General features: G+C 38.5%; 1 protein-coding gene across 1 annotated transcript; it reads left to right on the top strand.

The window, feature by feature from the left end:
• Positions 1 to 27,873, top strand: MRPS35 (mitochondrial ribosomal protein S35). Its single transcript, XM_075723471.1, has 8 exons — positions 1 to 157; positions 2,123 to 2,166; positions 3,365 to 3,532; positions 4,508 to 4,568; positions 8,378 to 8,517; positions 13,157 to 13,266; positions 15,802 to 15,871; positions 27,360 to 27,873. Exons 1-8 carry the CDS (start codon positions 1 to 3, stop codon positions 27,636 to 27,638), a joined length of 1,029 nt encoding a protein of 342 aa, XP_075579586.1. The 3' UTR covers positions 27,639 to 27,873.
• Positions 27,874 to 27,945: the final 72 nt, after the last annotated feature.

Here is a 27,945-nt window from a genome sequence, read left to right on the forward strand (position 1 = left end):
ATGGCGGCCGCCAGCGGGGCGGCGCTGGCTGCTGGGGGCTACTGGGCCGCGCTCTCCCGGTGCTGCGGGAGGGTCGTGGTGGCGCGGCTCTTCGGGGGTGCGGCTTCCTCCTCCTCCGCGCCGGCGGCGAACAGCAGGGAACGCCAGCAGAGGGAAGGTGAGAGCGGCCCGGGCCGCTCGGCGGCGGCGGGGGCAGGCGTGCAGCCGCCCCGGCGGCGGGGGCCTCGGGCTGCACCTGGCTCTGGGCTGCGGGAGCCTGGGAGCGGGCGGGGAGCTCAGGCCCGTGTTCCTCCTCCCTTCCCGACTTCAGGCGGCTCTGGAAAAGATGCTTTTTTTTGCAACTGTTTGCTGGAGAGCTTTTGGTAAAAGTAATAATAATAAAAAATGGAAGCAAAATCTTTACGGAGTAGGATACAGATTTTAGCAGTGTAAGCACTGTGAATAGTCTGAAGAAAGAAATGAGCAAATTGGTGTTTGTTAGACAGATTTTCAGCTCAGGATTACAGTGGTACTTGAAGTGCATTGCATGGTTTTAGGTATTCCAAATGAGAATGTTATCCTTTCTGAAGGCATGTGTACTCAACGTTAAACATTTGATGTCGTGCCTGGCCTCAAGCTGAGCTGTTCAGGCTGTTCAAGTGCAAATGTTGGTCAGAGTTGTACCAACATTTTTCCGAAGGCTGGGTGGGCATTTGTCATCTATGGATTCCGGAGCAGGCCAGGTTGCTGAAAGGGCCATTAAATGATGTCTGATATTGCGGCTGGTGGCAGGAGTAAAGAGTGTCCTGACCTGAAATTGTAGATATTTGTAACAGAAATAATGAGATTGGTATGAATGAAGTGTGTCTGTGAAAGCACCAAAAAGTGGCAAATCAAAGGTTAAAAGAATTCTGTGTATTAGCTGTTGCAGAGTCCCATATGTAATCTTCCATTTAAATTTTTGTATAGCAAGAAGAGGAAGAACAGATTTGGATCCATAAAATTTGGAAAACGAACTGTGAAATGCACAAGTTTTTCCAAGGCTTTTGTGGGGTAGGGTTGTAAGATAAATGAACGAGGCAAATAGAACCCAAACATCCACTCCTAAATCCCATTCAGGTTTTTTTTGCTAAATATATATTGTATCATAATGTGACAACAATTAAAAAACAAACCCCCAAGCTCAAACAGGACACTTGAAAATAAATGTAATCAGATTCACCTTCATTTGTCTGACTATTATAAAGGCCACATTGTTTTAGTGGGTTTTTTGGGGGGGAGGGGAGGGTTGGAAGTGATTAAATTAGAGGGGCAGGAGATGAAGACGAGAAAGTGAAGATCTTTGTTTGGATTGAAAATCTAGTGGTATTTGGTATCTTCATGCATCCCTATGAGTCCCTCACCACAGCTCAAATTAACTCAGTTGGCTAAAAAGTTGAGCCAAATGGTGGCTCAGGCCTGCTAAAAGGGAGTGAACTCTTCCACTTTCTGTTGCATCTTCTCTGGACTGCTCAGTAAGCCAGATCAACATGGTAAAATGGCAGAAAACAAACCCATCAGTTTGTTCCTCATCCCTACCTCAAGAAGAAAAACAGTTCGATGTACTAAACAGTTAGATGAGCTTGAGTGGCACAGAACAGGGTGTGAAGATGTGCTGTCAGAAGGAAGGGATGGAGTCATGGGATTCTCCTTTTGGTAACACTGAACTGTTAGATTTAGCTGTCTTGTACTGCTGGTGGAGAGTGATTTGTGACTTAACAGCGGTGTGGGAAAGAGAAAGGGAAGCACAGTTACAATGGCAAAAGAGTACTTTCACTCATTTTTCTTTCTTCCTGTATCAAGCTGGAATAAATGATGCTAGCAAAATGCATTTAGGCATGTAAGCACTAAATTATTGTTAACATGTTTCTAGGATAGGCCCCGACAAAATGGCTTCCGAGCCTTTTTTTATCTTAAGTTTCAAAAAATAAATGAGCAGTCTCTGGTATGAGTATCTGATCTTCCCCTTCTTCCACGTAAAGACTGGGAAGTATTAGTGTATATTGTCTTTGTAAAATAAAAAAAAGCATACCGGTTTATGCTGCATTTTTTTTCCACAAAACCATAAATAGTTTGTATTGAAAAATGATTCTTTTTCTTTCAGCTTCAACAAGGAGAAGAGGCAGGACACCACAGTTCATAAGATCAGTAAGTCCTAAAACTACTTGCCGTTAACTCAGAGGTGTTTGAAAAAGTTTTCTAAGCTGTATGTCTTAACAGTTTGTCAAGAACCCCTTCCACAGTCAGAACCTGGTGAAACAGTCTACTGTGACTATTTCACAACCAGCACTTAGCTTTAATCTCCCAGCTGTTTTCAGTATGTGTTCCCATAAAGGCAAAAAGGTTAACAGTAACAAGCTAACAGTCAGCTTCTATTGGCACCATGTACTGCAGTAACTTAAAGTTGCATTTAAAATAAAAACAGACATTTTGATGATGTTTTCGATATGAATTTACAGGATTCGTAATGGTTGCTTTCTGGTGTAATTAAAAAATCTGATATTGTGCAAAAGTGAAACTGTTCTTGCACAGTAGAATTAAAACTGGTATCTGAACACTTAATCACTGAGAATTTTCTTATTTATTCCGTATATAAATTTCAAAAGTAGTATGTTACGTTTTTTAAAGGCAAATAGTAAAAGTGGACCTGGCACGTATTAAATTTTTGTTTAACTTCCAAGAGCAGATTTAATGATACACCAAAGCAGTCAGACCAGCTGACTGCATGTATCCATTTGTCTTTTACGTGTCTAAACTAAAAATTAAGGTTTTGGGAAAAGAAACAGTGACGTAACTTTTTTTTTTTTTAAAGAGCATTTGACTGAAACCCTGGTCAGTTATTGGAGGTTGTAAGCTACTTCTGCAATATAGTAATACATCGTCCCTATACTGGAATTTCTATAGCGAGTAATTCAGAGTTATTAGTATCTGGTTTTTTTAATATGAACTTGTTCAGACTTTCAGAATTCCAGAATTTTAAAACTCATTTTGTTGCCCCCCACCAAATGTTTAGGCACTTTAGGAAATAGAGTTTGCAATTAAATACTGGTTTGATTCCCCTTCTTCCCCCTGCTGATTTATCACAATGCAAGAAGATGTTAAGTTCTTCTTTCTAAGCATTCTGAAATACAATGCAGTAAGATTGGGAAAGGCCTGCTACCCAAGCTTTGAAAGACTTATCTTTTAAAAGTTCCTTCACAAATGAGTACTAACTTTTGATGTAAAGGTGTCCGGAAATTTCTAGATGTGGGAATTTATTCCTGAAATAACTTGTGTGTTGCTCCTGCTTTGTCTCACGAAACAGCATGTCTCCCATCAGACTTTTCTTAAATTTCCAATTTATTAGCCTGTACCTCCCAGAACTGAGAGGATGACTGTTGATCAGGACTGGAGCAGTGTTTATCCAACAGCAGCTGTGTTTAAACCTGCCTCTGTGCCTCTCCCAATTCGAATGGGTTACCCAGTGAAGAGAGGAGTACCTCCACCAAAAGAAGGCAACTTAGAGCTTATAAAGGTAAGACGCGTTCTATTGGTGTGTGATAACTTTTAAAATTATTATTCACTAAGACTTCACTGCTTTGATTGGAATATTTATGTTGGATATTGTTTTCTATTAAATAGGGTAGTATTCTATTTAATTTCTAAATGAAATGGTAACAAATACAAATGTAAGTAACAAATGAACCAAATCAGGAGATATTTTTAGAATTATCATGCTGTCATGGTTTAGCCCCAGCCAGCAACTAAGCACCACGCAGCCGCTCGCTCACTCCCCCTACCCCAATGGGATGGGGGAGAGAATTGGAGGAGTAAGAGTGAGAAATACTCCTGGGTTGAGATAAGAACAGTTTAATAATTGAAATAAAGTAAAATAGTAATGATAATAATAACAATATAATAATGATAATAACAATAACAATATACAAAGCAAGTGATGCACAATGCAATTGCTCACCACCCGCCAACCGATACTCAGACAGCTCCCGAGCAGCGATCGCTGCTCCCCGGCCAAACCCCCCCAGTTTCTATACTGAGCATGACGTCATATGGTATGGAATAGCCCTTTGGTCAGTTTGGATCAACTATTCTGGCTGTGCCCCCTCCCAGTTTCTTGTGTACCTGGCAGAGCATGGGAAGCTGAAAAGTCCTTGACTGGCATAAGCAGTACTTAGCAACAACTAAAAACATCAGCGTGTTATCAACATTCTTCTACTAAATCCAAAACACAGCACTATGCCTGCTACTAGTAAGAAAATTAACTCTATCCCAGCTGAAACCAGGACACATGCCTATGACTTTTGTAATGGGGCTTAACTTAAGTCTTTTGCTAAATCAGACTTCAGAAGAGTCGTCTTATCTGAATATTTTATTAAGTATATTGTACTACCTTAACATTTGTTAAAAGTGTAATCAGATTTCAGTAATGCCCCTTTATTTACAAACAGACGAAAAGCTATTATTTTGCTAACTTTTAATATGTCTGTTTCAGATTCCCAATTTTTTGCATCTTACTCCTCCTGCAATTAAGAAACATTGTGCAGCTCTTAAAGGTGAGGGTTTTTGTGGTTTTATCTTTTTTTTTTTTCTTTTTTCTCTTTTTAAAAACCATCTCTACTGGACTTCTAAGACAGTGCAAAATGTAACTGTGTATGATGAAGTAGAAGTTAGGACACGGTCCACCTCTGAAGCTGGTTATTTTTCAGGCTTTGGCTAGTATTGTATGCTTTCATGTTGCTGCACTGAGTCATACAGGTGGTAGGTAGATATGTCTTAGGAAGTTTTCAGCACACCAGTAAGACTTTAATTTTACCTTTCCGTTAGGCCTGGCTTGTACTGGAGAATTTATAATTTAGTGTCTTAAGGAAGATAAGTGATAAATGTGACTCAGTTCTCAGAAGATTATCTGTGATTAAACCAGGGTTTAGTCAGTAGCCATTCTGGCATGCATTTTAAAAAAAGTGCTATTGATAAATGAAACCCTCTGTGAGGGCAAAGTCTGCTGGGGAGATACAGGATCTAATGAAGACCATGAGCATCTCTGCCAGCCAGCAAGCCAATAAGGAGGACCTAGTAAGGAGGTTAACCCAAAGAGAAGTCGAGGCATGAGGGGGACAGGGAGCAGATAGAATCATTTAGGTTGGAAAAGACCCTTAAGATCATCGAGTCCAACCGTTAACCTAACACTAGCAAGTCCATCACTAAACCATGTCCCTAAGCACCAGGTCTACACATCTTTTAAATACCTCCAGGGATGGTGTCTCAGCCACTTCCCTGGGCAGCCTGTTCCAATGCTTGACAACCCTTTCAGTGAAGATATTTTTCCTAACACCTGATCTAAATCTCCCTTGGTGCAACTTGAGGCTGTTTCCTCTTGTCCTATCACTTGTTACTTGGGAACAGAGATCAACACCCACTTCATTACAACCTCCTTTCAGGTAGTTGTAGAGAATGATAAGGTCTCCTCTCAGCCTGTATGATAAAGAGATGAGAGGCCTATCTTGAGTTGCCTGTATACAAATGCATGCAGCATAGGAAACAGGAGGAATTAGAAGTCTGAGGAGTCACAGAAATGCAGAGAGAAAGCTTACATGACTGAGGTGCAGGCAGGGATGATGCAGAGGAGGAGCTGACCTGTACCCAAAAGAACAACTCAGATGGAGAGCTTTGCTATGAGATGTGTAGCAAGCTGGTTGAGAGTTTAAGTGTAGGGATCAGAGGAAAAGCTGAAAAGGTTGTGTTGGTGGACATCTGCCACGGACTGGCTGGTTAAGAAGAGAAAGTGGATGAACAGCTGAAAAAAACCTCACAACTGCAAGCTTTGATTTTAGTGGGGAACCGCAGCCATCTCAACGTCTGCTGGAAGGGTAGCAGGATGGGATGGAAGCATTCTAGCAGATTTCTGGAGTGCGTTGCAGATAATTTCTTGATGCACATGCTGGACAGACTGTCTATGGGAAGGTGCTGTGTTGCATGTGCTACTCGAAAGTATGGAAGAACTGGTTGGAGATGTCAAGGTTGCTGGCATCCTTGGTGTGAAAAGAATATTGTGGAGTTTTAAGATCTTGAGAGAATTGAGGAACTCAGGTAGTGTATTGAAGGCAATTTCTCGATGCAGACGATTGATGAGTTGAGTAGGAGGCATGCTCTGTTGGATTTGTTCTTCAGAAACAAGGAAGAACTGGTCAGGTATGTGAAGGTTAGGGGCATCCTTGGTAACAGCGGTCACGTAGTGTTTAAAATCCTGAGAGAAGTGAGCAAGACAGACAGTGGAACTAGAGCTTGGACTTCAGGAGAGTGATTTTGGTTTATTGAGGAATCTGCTTGACAGATCTCATGGGGTACTCTCCTGAGGAGCAAAGTGGCCCATGAGAGCTGGTGGATGTTTAAGTTCAGCCTCCTTAAAAGAGCAAGAATGGTCCATTCCACTGTGCAGAAAGTTGAGCAAGTATGGCAGAAAGACAGTGTGGGTCTGCAGGGAGCTCCTGAGTGACCTGAGATGCAGAAACAAAGTACACAGAAAGTGGGAGCAGGTAAAAACTACCCAGGAGGAATAGGAAATTTTTGCATGACCATCTTGAAGAAGGGCAAGAAAGAAGATGCAGGGAACTGCAGGTCTGTCAGCCTCACCACATTCCCTGGAAACCCTTTCCAAGCACACAAAAACATGCTTTATAACAACCTGGATAATGGTATTGAGCACAACCTCAGCAGGTCTTCAGATCATAATGATTTGGAGGGAACAAGTGAACTGGAGAGCAGAGATGCCATTCAGAGGGATGTCGACAGGCAGGAAAAAATCCACTGCAAGGACCCTCACGAAGTTAAAGAAAAGCAACTGCCAAGTGCTGCATCTGGGATGGAATAACCCGTGCAGCAGTATGGGGAGGGGGGGGAGATGGGGGAGCAAACAGCTGGAAAGAAGCTTTGCCGAAAAGGCTGTGTGGAGCCCAGTGGTATTTGAAAGTTCAACATGAGTCAGCCGTGTGCCCTTGTAGCAAGGAAGGCTACCTGCATACTGTATTAATGAGAGTGTAGCCACCACATTCAGGAAATTCATTCTTTCCCCTCTGTTGAGTATTGCATCCAGTTCTGGGGTCCCCAGTACAAGAAGGATGTGGACCTGTTAGAGAAGGGCCACACAAATGACCAGAGGGCTGCAACACTTCTTCTGTGAAGAAAGGCTGAGAAAGTTGGGGTTGTTCAGCCTGGAGAAGAGAACACTCTTAGGGGGGACCTCATTGTCACCTTTCAATATATGAAGGGGGCTTGTAAGAAAGACAGGGAGAAACTTTTTACCAGGTGTTGCAGAGGTGCACAAAGTCAAATTAGGCAGGTGATGTAACCCAAAATAATATTTATTCTAATCAAAAGTGTTTTGGTACTCCAACGAACATTAGTAACCACAGGTTCAGGAAGCCAAGGGGAGTTAATACTACACAGCCAACTTAAGAATTCTTAGCTTTAGAATGATGACCCAAAATATGCCATCACTCATCTAATAAGGCAAGGGCTCTCAATCTCGAGGAGTTACCTTGGGTGGCATCCCGACCCAAGGGGAGAGTTCCCGACTGCAGACCCACTGCTCCCAGGAGGACCAACTCAGTTTTTCCTCCAGCAGGACTCCATTTATACCCGAGTCTAATCTGGCCTGTGGTCGTAGATGGTCATACCAGTCCCTCTTGCCTGAGGGCTCCATCTACCGGCGACTGTGTACATGACAACACTCGCAGTAAGGGCGTGAGGACATGAAAAGTAGCGGCCGCTGATTCTTTTCAAGCCTTTATGTTTCAATGGTCGGAAAGCCCCGATCTTCGTCAGGGTGGGTGCACCTGCCACACCAGGGCCTGTAGCGACAGGACAAGGGGCAGCAGTTTTAAATTGGAAGAGGGTAGATATTTAGATGGGACATAAGGAAGAAATTTTTTATGGTGAGGGCGGTGAGACACTGGAAGAGCTTGCCCAGAGAAGCTGTGGATGCCCCATCATTGGAAGTATTCAAGGTCGGATTGGACAGGGCTTTGAGTAGCCTGATCTAGTGAAAGATGTCCCTGCCCATGGCAAGGTGGTTGGACTAGGTGATCTTTGAAGGTCTGTTCCAACCCAAACCGTTCTATGATTCTATTTGGCAGTTGTGAGACTGCATCTGGAGTACTGTATCCTGTTTTGGGGAACCCAGTACAAAGAAAGACACTGAAATACTGGAGCAAGTCTTGCAGAGACCCTGCCATTATCTAAATGAGTATGTTTTCTATAAATAGTACTTTAGATATATTGTAGATGTACAAAAGATATATTGCAATAAATTTGAAAAAAAAAACCCAACCAATATTACTTGGAGTGTTTTCTCTTTATTATACAGATTTCTGCACTGAATGGCCAAGTGCTTTGGACAGTGATGAGAAATGTGAACAGCATTTTCCTATTGAAATTGAAACAGTAGATTATGTTTCTGCAGGGACATCTGTTCGTAATCCCAAAGCAAGAGTGGTGACTTTAAGAGTAAGTAGTATTTTTGGTAAACAGCCTTTGTTTCAAAACTCAAAATGCTTGGTTTTCTTTTAAAAATGCGTGCAAGTATGATCTGTTGTAAGGAAATGAGGGAAGTGGTTTACTGTATGTCTGAATAGAAAACAGTGGATTTCCTTAAGTATATTGCAACATGTTAGAACTGAGGTTGTGAGGTTATGGGTATGTAGTTACAAATGTAAGCTCCAATATAAAAATAGCGTACCTTCTGAGGAATCTACTTACAGAAAAGACTGTAAGTGCCTTTATACTCAGTGTCTTGCTTAGACTCTCTCATTGCTGATTTAGAGACCCTAGAAGTGCACAAGTATTGAAAACTAGATCATATGAATGTGGCACTATTAATAAGTATTGAGTTGGCAGGCCTCCAGGCATCAGTGTGTATGCGGTAGGGGCAGCAGCCTTCTGATCATAGGGTTGTGGGATAACTGAGGTTGCAAGGGAGCTCAGGAGTTTTTCAGTCTGACCTTCTGCTCAAAGTAAGGTAGGTATGAGATCAGACCAGGTTTCTTGGGACTCTATCCACTTGGGTCTTGAAAACCTTCAGGGCTGGAGATTGCACAACCTCTCTAGACAACCTGTTCCAGTGCTTGCCTGTCCTCATGATAGTGAAGTTAGGATTATGCTATGGCTTTTGAACATGAGATGAGATTTGAGCCTATCTTAAGAGCAGCAGCAGCGGTGGGGTCAGTGATAGTTGTGTCTCTACTCTGTCAGTATAGAAGTTAAAATGCTGCATGATACCACATGCCTATAACACTTATACAACATCTAATCATGGCAGCTTTAAATGGTAGTAGTTCATTTTGTCTGTAGGAGTCTCCACTTTCCCTTCATGTTGGAAAACCTTTTGGGCTGAAATTTAATTTGGTCTGTCATTGACTTAAATAAGCATTTCACACCACTGTTAGCAGTAACTTCACCATCCCCTTGTAGTTGTTGCATACTAGAGTTTAGCCTTTTGTCTCCTAATTCAGATCCATGGCCAAGAACAAGTTTTCACAAATTGTATGCATTAGAAATAAAAGGAAATGGAGTGTATCTGTGAGAATAGAAGCCCATGACTTCATGCTGGGTTGTGAATGAGTGCAGGAGGAGGCACACGTTGGAACCCCTTACTCCCATATTCGGTTGTCTCAGGTGGAGTAACACTGACATTTGCAGGTCAGTGCTGGGCATGGTGTCACAGGTAGGGGGAAGAGCTCAGCTGCTCAAACAGCCTTGAATCTCCTTCCAGTAAAAACAGCAGGTGGTGAGTGTAAATTTCTTGCTTTCTAAATCATGTAAAACATTATGAGATATAAATGTCTTCTGTTAGGTGTGGCTGTTTAGACACAAGCTGTTGGACTAGGGAGGGGTCAGTTATGCTACAGTGGAGAGGATAATTCAAAATGATACACAAATAAGCATATCTGTACTATCCTATCTAAATCTGTCCATTAATATTAACTGGCCTTGGTACTTGTAAGGCATTATGTGGATGTGTATTATGCATATATATCAAAAAAAGGAGGTGCTGGATGGGGAGACAAAAATGGAACAATTATCCATATGCTTTTTCAGTTACTAGTCTTCTGATCCCAGACTTCATTAATAAATTCTTTCTCTGATTAATCCTCTGACAACAAAATCTGCCTAGGGAGGGGGAAGAGAGGATTTAAAGGTGAAAGCAGATGGCACTAGGTCAGATAGTGGTTGAGTTTGTGTCAGTGAGAGAGCATTTACTTTGCACTGTGTTACAGACTATGATAAACTCTCTGGTGGACCTTGATGATAAGATTTCCTTTTTCAAACACGGTTTAAAAGTTAAACCTTTTTAATCTTAATTAAAAAATTGCACCTTTTTTCTACCAGTTATCATACTGGAGATGCTAATTTTTCATCTCTTGTAGCCAAATGCCAGTATTTCTTGTCATGAAATTTATCCTAGTCTGTTCCCAAGTGGAATTGTCCACATTGTGCCAGACAACATAGTACTACAGGATGTAAAATGAGACTTTTTTTTTTTTTTAAATCAACTGCTGTTCTTTGTGGAACTCTAACTTTTCTAAAATTCAACATGAAAGTCTGCAGCATTCCAGCTAACAGTTATAAGCTGTCCAGTTGCTATCCCATTTTGAAGCAAGTAGCCATGTAAATATTTGTCACTTTAAAGTGACTTTGGATTAGTAAGAACAACACATTTTTTGACCCTGTAATATAGGAAACAGACCAGATAGCTTTTTAGTTTTTATAGGAAAAGCAAGTCATGTGGAATAAAATCATAGCTCCCTAACAGCACATTTCAGATAATGGCACTGTATGAAGGCAGCATGATACAGCTATGATAATGCCATCCTTTTAAGACAGTGCAAAAAGTACTACTCAATGAAACTGTTTTGCATTGTTGGTTAAAGCAAGCTAATACTGGACATCTGGGCTGGAGTATCCCATTAAGTTTAGATAGTCATGGTCATAAAGTGCTTACATGCACTAGCAGTTGCATGCTTGCCAGAGTTGTGTCTGAAACCCTTTAGCTTGGAGCATTCTTTCTTTCTGTGAGTGATAGAGAAATACAGCGTTAAGAAAATGTGTTTTACAAGAAGGTGTTTCTCATCAATTTGGGTGAGTGTTGCCAGACAGCAGTGAGGGTAGGCTGTTCTGTAAGGGAAGGAGATCCAGGGGCAGTAAGGCAGGCAGGGACAGTGACCTCCCCAAAAAGGGTGCAGCTACTACCTGAGCAAGGTGTGCAGGACAGGTAATAGTAACCTTGTCCATCCAACAGAATCACCTGACAAGCTCATAATGATAAGGCAGGTTTGAGGTCAAAGGGGGAAGACAAGTCAGTGGATCAGGATTAGGTCTGGTGACAGTAACTAGGATCAGTCAACAGTCTGGTGATTGTCAAGCCAATCCATAGTGATGCAGTAGGTGAGGTCAAGCCAGGAAGTCAAGGATGTGCGTCAGAGTTGGGTCAGTGTGGGCCATGGCTAGGCACAGACATAGCTGTGTTGTGGCTCAGGCAGAGACCGAGACTGAGTGCCTCAGCTTAGATGCAGCATCTCAGTAAAGCTGGGGCAGGCCCACCTTCTCATAGCTCTTTTTTTTGTCACCACTGATTGAAGGCTACGTGGCTGCACTGTATGGAAGGGCACTGTATGCTAAGGTAGTCTTGACCCTTAGAAGGGATTGCTGTGTGTGTAGGGACCTTGGAAGTGTTGTGACTTCAGAAGGGATTGCTCATGGTCATTTTAGGCTGCGCTAAGAATAGAACTTTTTTCTGCAGCTTGACCATTGCCTTAAAGACTGCATGCACCTAATAGGTCTGTTAGAATTAGACTTGAAAAAAAACATAAGCTAGGGAACAAAGCTAGGTGAGCTCCTGCTCACCAGTGTTACAGGCATGCATAGTAAATGAGCATGTAATTCCTTAAAAAGGAGACATTTTTCATATAATCTATGGAGTAGTGAATGTTAGGGTTTTTTTCAAGATCAGAAGTTTCAGTATTGAAACCCTGTGGTCTCCTCCCTTGTCGTATTTAGGTTTAGTACTTCAGTTTTCTGTTTTCAGTAGTAGGGTTTTTTCTTTTCCGGTAGTACTTTTTTTCCCTGATACTTACTGGAGCTTCTAATTTCTTTTAGTCCTTCAACTTTTGTTAGTTTTACTCATGCAGGTTTCTTGATTTTTGAACAGTTCTTTAGTACAGCAGTGACACAGTAGAAAGAATATAGAAGAAAAACAAACAATGAACAAATTAGTAAGAGACTGCTATTATGTCTTCATGGTTTTAATATTCCTCAGCAACTCTCACTTTATAGAAACTTATGTTCCCAACACCATATATCTTTAGACTGTTAAGGTTCACAGCCTTCTTATTTGCTATTGTGTAAACAGATAGCTAAAACCAGCTTGCTTTACTTCTCATACTTGTTATTGCATATAGAAACTAGCTTCAGACTAACTTCTTAGAGTTTTTTTTTTAAGTAAGTATTAATTATTTGTTGTGTATCTTATGTTTGTAGGTTTTCTGGTATTGGAACAGAAGACAAGTCATTCACACTATTGTCTGATCAATTATGTGAGATCAGACAGTTCTGGTCCATTATATTATTATCTGTATGCATCTTTGCATACTTCTCTTAATCTCCCAGTAATGACTTTGAGAATTCTGATTTGATGTGTCTTGAATTGATGTCTTTCCTCCTCTTTTGAATGCTTGTTGTAAATATCTTTGATATAACTTAGTGTTAACCTTACTGATCTGTATTTGAAAAAAAAAAAAAAAAAGATACTTATTTTTCCATATGAAGTACATATGAATATGAAATACAGCTATAAACTAAACTGATGGCTTTTTTTTCCTCTGAAAAAAAGTTCGAGTAGAAATATTCTCCCCCAGCCTCTCTGGTATTTGAATGAAAGGAAATTTATTGTTTGAATATTCAGACTCTACTTGCCTTGTGTTAAGACTTCTGACATGTGATACAATCAGAAGAAATTCTGCAAATGCATACTTAATAGCTAGTCTTTTAATTTTTGATAAAAGATGTGCCTGACTATCTCAAAATATTTTCAGGGTGCAGAGATTGGATTTATCCAAGTAATTAAAGGTGTTTTCTCTTGTACTTGAAGGTTAAACTTTCTAACCTGAATTTGGATGACCATGCAAAGAAGAAGCTCATTAAACTTGTAGGAGAACGGTACTGTAAGGATACAGATATGCTCACGATTACAACAGACAGGTACAGTTACAAGAAGGAAAATAAATGCCTGTAGCAGTGGTCACAGTATAGAAAGGGCTGGGTGTCTTCCAGTAATATCAATTATTGTCTTAGTAAATTATTACATTTTTAAGGCTGAAATAGACTTAAGATAAACTTACTAGTACTCCCGTTATTAACTGTTAAAACTGTAATGGTCAAGTCACATAAGGTCAAACCTAATATTTGTTAAATATTGCTAGTTACTGAAGTTCTGTATTTAGAAATCTCATTTGTTATTTTAAAGTAGTTGTCATGTTTCCCAGATGGGTTCTGTTAGTTTTAACAACGATCTGAAGAGTTTCAGGCAAGAAAAATGGGGACATCGGTGACCAGACATTTCTCAATGTTTTGATGTTCTAGATATAAAGAAATCATTGTAGTTACTTACAGTTATGTTCAGAGGGCTGCATGGAAGAAATGTGCTTTCTGTGTTGAATTTTGAAGAGTTTAAGAGAATGCATATGTATTCCTAAATTCACAATACACTTTAATTCACAGCTGCTTTCAGTGGTAGGAAAAACATTATTGGTAGTCTTTTCTGTTTGCATGTTTTTATTGGAATTAATTTCCCCTCTTAAATTTCCTGTCCTTTGGTAGGAAATACTGTTCTGTTTCTACATAAAATAAATACAAAATGGATAAATTTATGCATATCTTTCAACTAGACTTGGAAATCTGGGTAATTTACTGGTACCACTTGTGCTACCAACAGTTTTCATTTCCCTAGCAAGACTTACTTTGTGGCTAAAACATTAGGATAGCTGAAAGGAGCTTACCCTCTAGAGCATCTGTGAATGGTCTCATGCTGTGTTCCAGAAGAGACTTTTAATGTACCTGTTGATACTTCACTTTTTTTTTTTTTTAAAAAGTAAATTCCAAGGCCTGAGCTCTGAGCAGTATCCACTTCTTTAACACAGGGTTTTTCAGGCTGGTATTTAGATTACTTTTAAACTGAGGCTCTTTCACTATGAAAGAAATACGAGTCAAAGGCTTGAGTCTTTTTTAAAGTTTATTTGCTAGAATAGTTATAGTCCATAGTAATTCAGATGAGTGTTTTTAGAGTGTCTCAGCTGTAGTCGCACATGATTCAATTTGTTTTGCATCAAAAAGGGGGGTGAAGGAGCCTGCAGGAAGAGACAAATGTGAGAAAGAGGCAGGAGTTTATGGGTGATCAGCATGAGGAAGAGATTAATGTCATTAAATTCTCAGCAGAAGGTTTTGATGACTAGTTTTAAGAAATACGCTGGTTTTGCAGGACTGTGTCTTATCCCAGCAAATTTTACTGGTGATCCTGTTTTGACTTCCAGCTACATTTCTATTCTATGATTCTATGTGGCTGGAAAGCTGCCTGGCCGAAAAGGATCTGGGGGTGTTGGTTGATAGCCGGCTGAACATGAGCCAGCAGTGTGCCCAGGTGGCCAAGAAGGCCAACAGCATCCTGGCTTGTATCAGGAATGCTGTGGCCAGCAGGAGCAGGGAGGTGATTGTCCCCCTGTACTCGGCGCTGGTGAGGCCGCATCTGGAATACTGTGTCCAGTTTTGGGCCCCTCAATACAAGAAAGACATTGGGGTGCTGGAGCGTGTTCAGAGACGGGCAACAAGGCTGGTGAAGGGTCTGGAGAACAAGTCTTATGAGGAGCGGCTGAGGGAACTGGGGTTGTTTAGCCTGGAGAAGAGGAGGCTGAGGGGAGACCTTCTCGCTCTCTACAGCTACCTGAAAGGAGGTTGTAGTGAGGTGGGTGTTGGTCTCTTCTCCCAAGTAGCTAGCGATAGGACAAGAGGAAATGGGCTCAAGCTGCGCCAGGGGAGGTTTAGACTGGAAATTAGGAAAAATTTCTTTACGGAAAGGGTGGTCAAGCATTGGAACAGGCTGCCCAGAGAGGTGGTGGAGTCACCATCCCTGGAAGGGTTCAAAAAACAGGTAGATGTGGCACTTTGGGATAATGGTTTAGTCTAGTCTGCCCTTGATTGGTTTAGTGTGGACTTGGTAGTGTATGTTAATGGTTGGACTGGATGATCTTAAAGGTCTTTTCCAACCTAGACGATTCTATGATACATTAACTTAAACTTTTCTTGTTAAGTTATTGGCTAGATCTTCTGTTCTGAACTGTGTTTCGTGGCTGTTTTCACCAGTCATCCTCCTCCCTTCAGGTCTGGGGAAAAAAAAAATAAATTAAGGTTTTAGCGGAGTTCAGTCTAAAGTATGTTGGATTCCGCTTTAGCACAGAGGGCAAAGAAGTTTGTAATGTTTCCAGAAGATCTGTAAATTCTTGCATTATGTACATTTTCCTTCTGACTTGCAGATGCCCATTCTTCCATGTTCTTAGTACTCATGCTTTCACGATGTTATTCTTGATTGTGTATAATTCAGAAATGCGTGTGAATCAAACATGCATTTCCCTAAGATTCCCTACATTACAAATAAGAAATTTTGATAGCAAGTTTAACGTTTTATTCAAAAGATATTACAGTGGCTTGATTTCAAAAAGGTTAGCTTTGTTTATGATTTTTCAGGTGTCCGCTAAGAAGACAGAACTATGATTATGGCATACACCTCCTCACAGTTTTGTTCCATGAATCTTGGGTAAGCAATTGTGAATAACTCGTGCTCTCTAACGCGCGCATGCTAATGCACTGTCTTGTAATTTATAAAAAGTTCCATGACTGTGCGCAGCTTAAAGTAAATTATCTTAGATTCTTTTCCTTTTCCACCTCACTTTTCTTCAAATTCAACCAAGGTAAGTTGCTTATGTTTGAATCTTATTCCCCAGACAACGTAGAGTGCATTTCTTTTAACTTCACAAGTGTTACTCTGTTTGTATACATAGTTTTCCTCTTCTCAGAAGTTCTCTGGTTTTTGACCTTAATAAGAGATTCTTTCCCAATACTTTGTTTCTCACAACAATGAGCCAAAAACTGATGCTGAACCTAACAGAAAACACCTTAATTCTCAGGATTCCTAAACATACCTTTAGTTTGTGCATAGGCAGCCCAGCATGCTGCCAGTATTCAAATATGAGTTGAGTGCATCCAGAGAAATGGGGTACTCTGATTATCACCTGTTATCTACGCATTTGTAACAGTGACCATGTTTAAAGATGCAAACAAGTCTATTCCAAAAAAGCAGAGGGGCGTGTTAGTGGATTTAAAGCTATGAAAACTAACATGTGACAAAGTATCTGCATTTTTGCCTGATTCCAAACTGTTATCTGTTACTTAGAAATTGTCTTTTTTTGGGCTCTTCCTGGGCTGCGGTAAACCATGGCTGTAATTTGGAAGTATTTTACTTCTTAAATGCTCGCTCACAAATCTTGCCTCAAGCTGGAAGGAGTGAGGACTGAGGCTGCTTTTTCTGAGCTCCCTATTGCGCAGAAGAGGGACATCCTCCCCACCTTCTGTTAGTTTTAGGATTTCATTGCATCAGCGTTAGTGTCCTGAAAAATATATAAAATTATGGTAACTATGTAGATAAATATTTCTACCAAAGCAAGTGTAATGTAAACTTTTCTATAGTCATTCAGGATACGGCATATTTGGATTTTTTCCCAGTAGTTCATTTTATTAAATGGTTATACATGTGAAATACCCATTGTGAATGTATTAAAGATACTATTCCAATTTATTGACAATTTATTACCATTCTTAAGTACTCTTCTAAATATAATCTATCTTTAGAATGCAGATCTTTCTTTTACAGTGAATTCTTCAGACTTCTCTCCTGTATTTTTGTGGTTAATTGTGTGGGCTATATGTATTGCCTTCAACAATTTTACAGCCGTTTTTTACAGAAAACAAGTTAGCAGTCTGAAATGAAATTATTGTTGAAAACACATAGTTATGTTTTCGATAGCTTGAGTTTGTTTAAATGTAATACGTTATTAGTCACATTGTTTGAGACAGACAGTGAAAGCCTTCATCACCAGTATATTTCCATAGATGTGCTCTTTTGAATAAGTTGTAGCTGATTAGCTACCAAAATTCACACTTAACTGTTTTCAATCTTGCTGTAGTATTTAAATGAAATCTCCATATTTAGCATTTTTATGAATTTCAGTGTTCTTGATTTTGATCACTGCAGTGATGACATAAAAATCATCATGAGGAGGATGAGCTATATCTCCCTTTCACTGGAAGGTGCCTTGAAGGATACGTTTTGTAATTGTAGAGTGCATCAAATTAAATTCAGCTTATACTAACATCTTAAAAGATACATTTACTTTAGATTTCAAGTGCTTTGCACACATGGATATTTTTCTCCCCAACAGCATTACATTGCATTACAAATCTTAAATTAATGACAGATCAGTTTCTGGTATTAAGCAATGACAAGAGAGCTAGACACTGCTCACTTTATTAATTCCAGATGAATACCACATCTGTCCTTTGCTCTAGCATTACTTAGCGATGGAAGACAGGGCTATACGATAGTGCTATGTGAGTCTTCAATGTGTATTGAGTATGCGCAAGTCTCTTGCCCTTTTATTACCTTTCAACTTCCATGTTAATATTTGATAAGTTCATCAATCAGTTGTAATTGTCTTTGATTTCCATGAAAAATTAATGGTCTCCTGAGACATGTTGTTTTACTTTGTGTGACATGTTTTGTTTTGTGGTTTGTTGGGTTTTTTCCATGATTGGTGGTAATGACTTTTAATAACTTGCTGAAAGATAGTTTGGATACGTTTTATAAACCATACACAAACAATGTATTGTTTATTTTAATTTGTACGAATTTTAAAATTGGAGGGGGAGGGACAGGGACTGGCCTTCCATGTAGACAGTAACATCAATCCTGTTTGCAGAACTAATTGCAAGATTTAATGACTTTCCCAGCAGAGTAATGCCACACGCTTTTCATGCATGTGTGTGATGGAATTCAATAAAAAGATGAGGGCAGTATTCCATTCTTGGTAAGTGAAGGGAAAGCTGGCTGCATGTAAATTTTGCCCTCAGATCCTGAAAACTTTGCCTGCTATCTCTCTAAACATGGTATAACTCTATAATTTGTTAATAACTGGATTACTGAATTTTGTGAACCAACAAGCATGTGAATATATAAAAGGAAAAAATTAAATCCACATATATATCAGGAAATGTAATTAAGTGTAATTGTATTTTAATTGCCAGTGATGCATAATTCTTTTATTACAGTTATGAACCAGAGCATCCAAGTAGTTTAGGAATATGAAACATTTTTAAAAGAATGACTGCTCTTTGTAGTTTTGTTGGGTATGTAGTGAACTATGTGCTGTGAAGCTCCGTTGTGTAGAGATGCATTTCCAGCAGAAAGTTATTCTTAAAGTAATGAGTATGAAGAGTTTAATTCTGTTTTGTCTGTCTCTTTGTATGCATGCTTAGAAGACAAAATTTATCACTGTGTCAACAGTAGCCTCTGTATTACAGATTTTCTTGTATGCTTTTCCAGTCTCTGCTTCAGTAGAAACCTAAGGCATCCCCAACTGACTAATTGCTATTGCAGTTAGAGGGCTCAGGTGGAATTAGTTTGCAAGAATCCTTGTTGTAATGGAGTTACAATTGAAATATGCGACAAGTGTGTGCAGACAAAATAGAAAGGAAAGAGCGGGGGATTACCAGCAATTGGTACAGGTATTGCTCTGCATGAAGGCTCTGAATATATTGTTAAGAATGGATTTCTTTCTTGGATTGCAATGGGAAATAGAGTTTGTTTGCATTTAAATAAATGAATAAAAGATTATCCAAATCAAATCTGGCAAACTGGTTTCTGAGAGGTACCACAGCCAAAGCAAGGGAAGCATGTCGATAGGTTAATACATTGACTAGCATTTTGTCTTCTCTAACCACCTAGCAATCAGTGGATGATGCAAGAAGACAGACTAGCCAAATTGTGAAAGGCTTTGAAGATATGTTGGAGGATTGAACCTGGCGTAGAGAAGCTTACAGAGAAGTTCAGGTGTTTTTTATAATCATGTGTGTAAGAGCTCTCTTTTTTGAATGCATGGGGAGATAGAAAAAGGGAAGGAATTGAAAGGAAGGACCAACTACTTTTTTTTTTTTTTTTTGGTGGAAGGGGTAAATGAATGTCTATTTTGTTTTGGTTTTGTGAGTGTTAGAGGAAGAAGCAGAGTTTCCACACTGTGGGAAAGAGGGACAGGGGAAAAGAATTGTCAGACCACTGATAGATGGTCAGAATAGTGTTAAGATGAGGAAGCTTACAAAGGTGGCAGGAGTGCAGAAAGGTGCATTCATGACTTGGGAATGGAGAGAGTCGCTGAAGCTATTTGATTACTTGTAGAAGTGGGATACTACTGGGGTAGCTGTTTGGGCTACATAACTGCTCTGAGCTGGCAGTTAAAAGTAGTGTTGCATTTGAAACTGTACTGTCTTTCCTGTCTTCTCATGTTCACACAGAAATGCCATTAATGGACTTGACCATGCAAAATCCTGCAAAAGCTGAGGGTGCTCAGGACCTTTCAGGATTGTGTTAGAATTTACCAAAACACAGTGCAGTGTTACCAGTTGGTATTTGATCTGTATTTAAACAAATAAACACCCTTTATTTTGAAGAAAGAAATTTGATTATTTTCCTTCATCCTCTAGAATGCATTTCCATAGCAGATAATGCTACCCTTGCTTTTGGCAAGGGGAATCTATAATGCTTGTTATTTTCTGGCAGAAAAAAAAAAATCTTGCTTGTTTGTTTTAATAGAGGAAGTGAAGAAAGAGAGGAGGAAAAACATGACTGTCCTCTAGTTCTTAATCCATCCTCTGTTATCACAGGTTCAAATGAGAACACTGTAAAGCAGAACAACTGTGGGAAGCTGTTCAGAATATTGGCAGCGTATTGGTGGATTGATAGTAGTTGCTTGGTAAGACAGCGTGCTGTTTCTCGAGATGGATCTGAACAGTGGGAACAGTATTAATTAGGGGTGTTAGGTTAATTAGGTTAATTAATTAACATGTATTGTGTTCTTGATTCTACCTATTTGAATTAGAGGCTGGCTAATGAGGCTGCCTAAATCTAATGGAGAGCTCAATTTAGTGGTAGTCTTTGTTACTTACAGAGATTCATAAGAAGCAAGAAGAGTACCTTAAGATCCCAGACTGATGCATTTGGCACCTTAGTTTTGATAAATGCAGATAGGTATCAGGCTCATGAGTTTAGTTATCTTAAAAACATTCAGATTTTAAAACTTAAGAATGTTCATTTATTATTTTCAAGTACTTGGAGATTTTTTGCTTCCTGTTTAATAGTTTTCAGGTAATTAATCAGATATTTGTGGTTTTTTGCTTTTAGAATGTATTCAGTAGATATCTGATTTGTACCATCTGGCAAGAATTGAACTTATCTTCTTTGGACTTTTCCTGTGATTCCTTTCAAATTATCCCCCAGGATCGTGCCTGGATTGAATTAATCAATGAAAGGGTGAGATATATTAGGTAGATTGTTAAAGAGCAGCTCAATCAGTTGTATTTCTGCTACCTTTAAACCATGGTACTTCTTCAATGCTGTAACCTCTCTAAACCTGAACGTATTTTTATGGTATTTAGTGTTTTTTAAAGAGTAAGAGTTTGCTGCCCTCAGGTGGTTAAAAAGATCATAAACTGATTTCTTCGCACTTGGCTTGGAGTAATAGTTTATCACTAAAAAGTAAAGTTCTGTTATGAGTTGAAAGCAGGATGGAGAAACAAGTGGAGCAGGAAGTTAATTATCCAATAAGGAAAAACATACATAGTCATTATAAAGGGGAGGAATCTGAAAAAGGTGAAGTGAGGAGGAAATAACTTACGGTTGTTTTAAACCAGTGAAGACTACAAAAAGGTGCAGCAATTTTCCTTGCTCCAATTCCACATGACTTTCAACATACACAAATGCAAGATGATGGAGAGTGGAGGATATCAATCTGCATTACACAGCTGAGATCTTGAAAGATTATTGAAAAATTGCCCTTGCATTTTCTATTCTCCAGTGTATTTCTTAAAGTAAAAGGTCTAATCTGATACACTAAGAATAACAGTAGAGTAATGCTGTACACGCTTTTGAACTCTCTCTTGATTTTTCTAGTTGTGTAGTTACAGGAGTCTGATAAGAAAGATTCAAGACTTAAAAAGAACGGTAAGGAAGAAGGTATATAGAAGTAGGGATAAGTGGAATGTGGCTACTGAATACGTATAGTAATAGCCAAAGGGTCTTCTGGGTGCATCTCTTTGCATTGTGCTTCCATTGTAGATGTTAATAGTACTTGAAATGAAAGGACAGTGAAGTTGAAACAGAAAGGTGAAGGAAGGAAGAAAACTGAAGAATGGGCAGACGGAGTAACACTAGAGGCTTAACTAAAATTTGTCTATGAACCCCAAAGATGTGTAGTTTGAATGAATTTGGGGAAGGTTTCCCACATTGCTTTTGCATCCCTTTTTAAGTAGAGCATTCAACTGCAAGGCACTGGTGGGGTGGGGAGTGTGTGTATGCATGCAGCTGAATTAATATTTTTATATAACCGTTGGTGATAATCCTAAAATTGATTGCATAGCTTTTCTCTGAAGGTTAGCACTTAAATTGTATCATCTCCTTTTCATCTACAGTCATTTTAAGCCCTTACAAGTAAGTGTAATTTGTATCAATTCAGGTTGTGCCAGTAGAACTTCGTAACAGTAGGATGTTACAGTTTTCATAGTAGGAGTTTACCTCGTAATTCAGCCTAAAATATGTGAAAGGATATGAGTCCTTTTGAAAGTTAAGCAGGTCTCCGGCTACTTAGGTTTCAAAAGTACACTTTAACTTCATGTTCTGAACACTCAGGATGTTATGACACATGGGTTGTAGGATTAAAATGGGAGGTGGAGTGAGACACTCTTAAGTCTTGCTGAAACTCTCTCCCTGGGCAGAAGAAAATTCAAGATTGAATGAACTGAAAAGAAGGGTCATAGCCTGGTGATTAGAGCATGTACCTGGGAGAGACAGATTTAGAGCACTGGGCACCATTTAGTATAACTGAAGACTGCTTAGTGTAAATCTCCTGACTTTGAGATCTTAGAATAATGAAGTGTGATGTAATTCTGCCCTTCCTACAATAGTGTTCTTTCTCAGTATATCGTTATATATGTTTAAGTAACGCAAACTGAGGCTGAAGTAAGGGTGGTCTCTAAACGTTGTAATATATACTTTATTTTGAAGTATGTATTACATTTCATTGTGCCCTCACCAATGCTTAAAATCTAACGGCTTGAAAGAGTCTTCTTCATTAATGTGAGTCAGAAAAGATAAAGCTAGGTGGCGTAGTAGATGTTAAATTTAACAAACCTTCTCTGAAGATCTGAATTAAAACATCTGAAATCAAAGGAAAGAGGTTTGCTGACAGGAAATGTGTATTACAGTGAAAGAAGGTTAAACTTTTTTTGTACCTCTTGCTTGGAACCACAAAGTATGAACATTCAGGCAAAAGGTTGAATTAAAAATTGTCTTTGTACTATTTCAGACTGTAGTAGGCTTTTTGCAATACCTTGTGTTTAAGGCCTACGTTTCTAGTTGCTGGAGAAAAAAGGCTCCTTTTTAATGCATAAATAGAATTTTTACAGCTGTTTAATTTTCAGTCTGAATGTTGGAGTGACATGAAGTCTTATGGGCCATAAATATTAACACAGTGAACAGAAAATCATCAAAGATTTGGACCCTTAATATGACTGATCTTTCTTGATGAGGTCAGAATCTTATCTGATTGGCATTCAGAAAACAGAGTTAGATCAATATCTTTCAAATGACCCTTTCAGAAGCCTGAATTTTCTAGAAAATACATGCAGCCACTTCAGCCCAGAGAAATTAGGTGGTGTTCTCATTTTTGAAAGAGGTGATCTAGATGATGGTAACTGCTGAGGACTCTTAAGTTAGTGACAGAACCAGAGATTAAGCCTGTGAGTATCATTAAGTATGAGAGCATCTCTTACATCCAATATTATTTTTTGAGGCAAAGCTCTGTTCATTCTTCTCTGCTTGTTCTTCTTTTCTGTTTTACATTTGTACATTACTGGAATGTTTAGTCCTCACAGTCTTTCTCCTGATTTTCCTAGATGCTCTAGAGGTCTTATCTGCCCTGTGCCATTGCTGTGTCCTAGAAAATAATGTTCTGCTCATTCAGAAGAATGTATTTTAACCTATTCTGTGTCACCAGGCAGTTAAAATTTTTTGTATCCAATCTCATCAGATACAAATATGTTTTGCCTATTTACGAATTTATGTTGATGTTTCTTTTTAAGTTGCTCAGTAGTACAGTTCAAAGGTGTAATATATCCAAAGAAATAAGCACGTAATTTTTTTGGCAACTCCTCGTTGGCTTGAAGGTACCCAATAATTTGGAAAATGCTAGCATAACTGTCATTTATTACCTGAAAATCTGTGATTATTGCACCACACAGAGTATCTTTTATTTCAATGCAGTACTAAGAAATAGGTCTATTTATTCCAAGCTATACAGAGTTGGAACTTAAAGAACTTTCCTTCCCCTCAAAAAAAAAATCTCACTAAAATACTTGGTCTTTGCTTAGCAGCATTAAATTTTTAACTTTCAAAGCATTGACAAGAAAATTGACTAACATGAGTCATGGTTTTAATTGCCTTGAAGATTTCTGTGTGCCACTTATAAATTTTAGTTAAAATGTCTTCCCCTCAAGAAACACCAGAGAACTGACAATTCTCATCCTGGCTATGACAGTGAAATTATGAAAGCTAAACTGGCAAAAAAACCCATGAAAAATTATGGTGAAATGCTTTCCTTTTTTCTGTACTTAAGGGTACAATAAATATTGAAGTTTTTGTTAATGACTTTTATGTAAAAAGCAATTTCACTGGCCAGAGTACTATTTTAGTATTTATACTGTGTCAGCACTTCAGATTAAGCACTTTAAATGCTCGTAAACCTCCCAAAATACTGGCTTAAATTGTTGCATAAAAGATTTGCTTAGAAACAAATCCCTGTTCTGTTTATAGCATTAAAAAATAAATCTATATATTTGCATTAGGAAGTGTAAAAAACCAATTACTCTTTTGTGCCTCTTCTTTAGTAATAGGTTTATGTCTTTTGACTTTATATGAAAAGTTGTTTTCTGGTGGGTTTTTTGGGGGGGGTAGGAGAAATGGTTGAAGTTATCAGCTGAGTGTACCTTCATCCAGGCTGGTTAATACTGAGATTTGGTCTTACATGTGATAGAATGAAGCAATCTTTTTAGTGAATTCATTGAAGAAACATACATTCTTGATTTTTAACCTTGTTCACTAAGTGGGGATTCTAGAAAAATGTTACACAATGCCACACTTGTATTCCAGTTTTCACGGTTTTATTCTCGTTTGTAAGACTCTTACTGCGGTGTTCACTAACATTTTAAATTTGCAGGGGACAAAAATAATCAACTACCAAAACTCTTCAGGGATGAGGACCTCATTTTTGAAGTTTCATTGTCTCATTAGTTTTCTTCATAACACTTTAAAATGAGACTACAATACTTGTAACATTTCCACTATTCAGAGTTCATGGGCGCTTGTCTACCTAGGCTGCTTTTTCAAATGAAAATATAATTGCAGATTCACTTTTTCTCTTGCAATAGATCTGGTTGGAAAGGCATTTAAGTTTCACTCAATACTGTCAGTTTGTAAAAATCTGGTTTCTGTTCAGTTTCCTGTTTGTGATGTATGTCTGGACCTGTGTACAGTAGGATAACTTTTCATTTTGAGGCACGGCCACCAACGTCGCAGCAATGGGTACTGGCTTCTTGTAGCAGGGCTGAGGAATGGAGTTTGAAATCTCCCCCTACTGTCAAATCCCTTCCTGCCTCCCTCCCCCCCAGAAGTCAGATTTTATTTTAAAATCCATTTTGACATACCATTCTGCTGGGAAGGATTCCAAGAAAGAAATACCTAACAGTTTCTTTGGCCTCCTTTAAAATCTTCTTGCTCTGTATAGCTCAAAAGAGATAGGGCAATCTTAATGTGTTTATCAGTGTGCATGTCTGAAATCCTGTAAGTTAATGTGTGCAGAGAAGGATTTTCCTGAAGAGATAAATGTAATAACTGTAATTAGTTCTTGTTGTTTCTGCTATAACTTAAAGGTGTTTAAAAGCCTCACAGTGATCTTTTGTTTGAACTTCAAACATGAGTTCGGTCCAGGGAGTGACCAGGGGCGATACCCATATTCCCTTACTCTTGAGAAACCTTATCCCTGTGAGAGAAGTTTTTGCTTTAAAATTCTTTTGGAGTTCAGGAAAAAAATGTCTTGGATTGTTATTATGCAGATAAACAAGGGATATTTAAAACAGGTTGATGTTGTTAACTTAAAACTATGTAAATCTCCACATTGAATTGCAGTATTTTTCAAACATACAAGGAATACTTTACTATACTCACTTGTTCCGCTACTGTTTTAGCAATACAGGCTACAGTATGTCCTTTTTTTTTTTTTTTCCCCTCTAGAAATTGAATGGGGTTCTTTTACTTCTATGTTGTATTGTGTCCAGGTTTTAAAGTCAGTCGTATGAGCCTTTTAGTAGTGTTAACCTCTGTTTCTAACTAAGCATTTGGACTCAAAGTTTTAAAAGACAAGAGATTACATTTACCAGGTGAAGGATGCATCATTTGTTAAAATATTTTTTAATTCAGATAGACAGACCCAAGTACACAAGGATGTAGGGGGAAAAAAATAATCTTGGGTCTTAATTAAAGGTTGTTAAATATTATGGTTTGACTGCAGCAACTTTGACTAGTGGACAAAATACTATAAAAATAAACAAATGAAAAACCACCCCTCACTCTGCCTGCTCTCACTCCCCTGCCTGCCCCCCCCCCCCAAAAAAAAAAAAAGAAAACAAACAGAAAAATCCCCAACCCTCCTGTGATTGCCAGGTTTATTTGGATTCTGTGTAGCATAGCTAAAAATTTACTAAAGAGCCCTTTCTGGCAAGGGATTTAAAAAAAAAAAAAAAAAAAAAAGAAAAAAGAAAAGAAAAAAATCCATATGAGGTAAATGCTTTACTATAATGTTTCTTTGAACTTACTCCCAGAGAAATGTTTTATTTAGACATGATTTCTACAATTGTAAGAAAAACATGACCACCAGAAGTAAACAAAAAATACCAAAAATACTTCAAATTGTGATTCTTATATAGTTGAAATAATATAAGGCTGCTGTGTATTATTTACATCAGTAAAGGACTAAATAATTATAAATATACAATCTACAATATATAAAAATACAAATATATCTATGAAGCATATATGTTTACAAAAGTACAATAAAAATTAAATATACAAAAATAGCAGGTTATAACATTTGAAATATCCCTTAAACAGTCTGTGAAGCTAGAGGAAGGCCTGCTGAATTGGAGAAATATTCAAATACAAAATTTATAAAGAACAACTGCACAAGCCAAGTACTGACGGGCACTGGGATGATGTCTTCTGTCTGTGTTCAACTTTTGGTCCTGTCTAATCTTGCAACACCAATTAGGTAAAAATTAGCACCTTGTGGATAGAGATTCCTTTGAGGAGCAATTTGTTTTGCAGGAAGAGGAAATGGATTAATTGGTGGTGCTTTTCCCTATGAGTCACAATTAAAACATTGCCCAAATGGTGAAGGATTGCTGTCTCTCATCATAGGTTACTTGGTATGAGCTGTCTCACTTTGTGTCTTATAGCCAATGTAAACATACCAAAATCATATGCTAGGGACATAATAGCTAGGTGACTAACTTCCAAAGCTTGAGCATTTAGGGTTATTTAAAATTATTACTTTTACAAGGTTTTTTGTTATTCATTATGTATAGTCCATAAGCTTTTCTTCCCATTCTGACTTGTCTAGTTATATCTGCCAGATACATAAAGAACTTGATAAGTGGGAGGAAAGAAACTCATTCTGCACAGAAAACGTATGGCATACAGGCACCTTTTGAACTCTGAGGCTTGAGTTACAAGCCTTGGACTTTAGAGGAGGGGAAATACCTTCCACAATGAAAGGAATTTTTAAAGTGAATTTGTATGAGATAAGTTTCTTCAAATTATTGTAGCTTTGTTTCAGTCTTGAATAGTTTTTATGATGTATATTTTCTTTCAGAAAACTGAGGTGTGGGAGAGCGAGAAGAGCGAGGAAGACATGGAAGAGTATATCTGGGAAAATAGCTGCTCTCAGAAAAATGCCTTGGATACACTACTTCGAATAAAAGCTTCAGAGAACATCAGTAATCTAACTAAGGAAGAGCTTCTTGCATCTGAAGTGATTAAGAATTACAGAAACTCTGTAATTGCACTGAAAAATGAAGGTGAAACAGAAAATAACATGTCTCAGTATAAGGAATCCGTGAAGAAATTATTGAATATACAAGCATTACCATGAGAGCAGACTCTGCAGGTACATCTGATTATTATGGAAATATTAAACTGCTATGTTAATATTTCTGTATGATTTAGATACATAATTATTCAGAACCTTAACCAAAAATATGAAACTTAATGATGAGTTAATTTCAGTAGTAATCAGATTTTTCTTCTACTGCTGGATTTTCTTGTAAGCATAATTTTCCTGTCCATGAATCTTGTTCTTTGAATAAAGTATGTTTTGAGTCATATTTGTGACTTGAACATTCTGTTCTGTGCTTTCTTAACTTGGGAGATTCTGGTTCAGTTCTCTGCTTAATTGCATT

The sequence above is a fragment of the Pelecanus crispus genome, chromosome 1 (genome assembly GCF_030463565.1).
Source record: "Pelecanus crispus isolate bPelCri1 chromosome 1, bPelCri1.pri, whole genome shotgun sequence".
Taxonomy (NCBI): domain Eukaryota; kingdom Metazoa; phylum Chordata; class Aves; order Pelecaniformes; family Pelecanidae; genus Pelecanus; species Pelecanus crispus.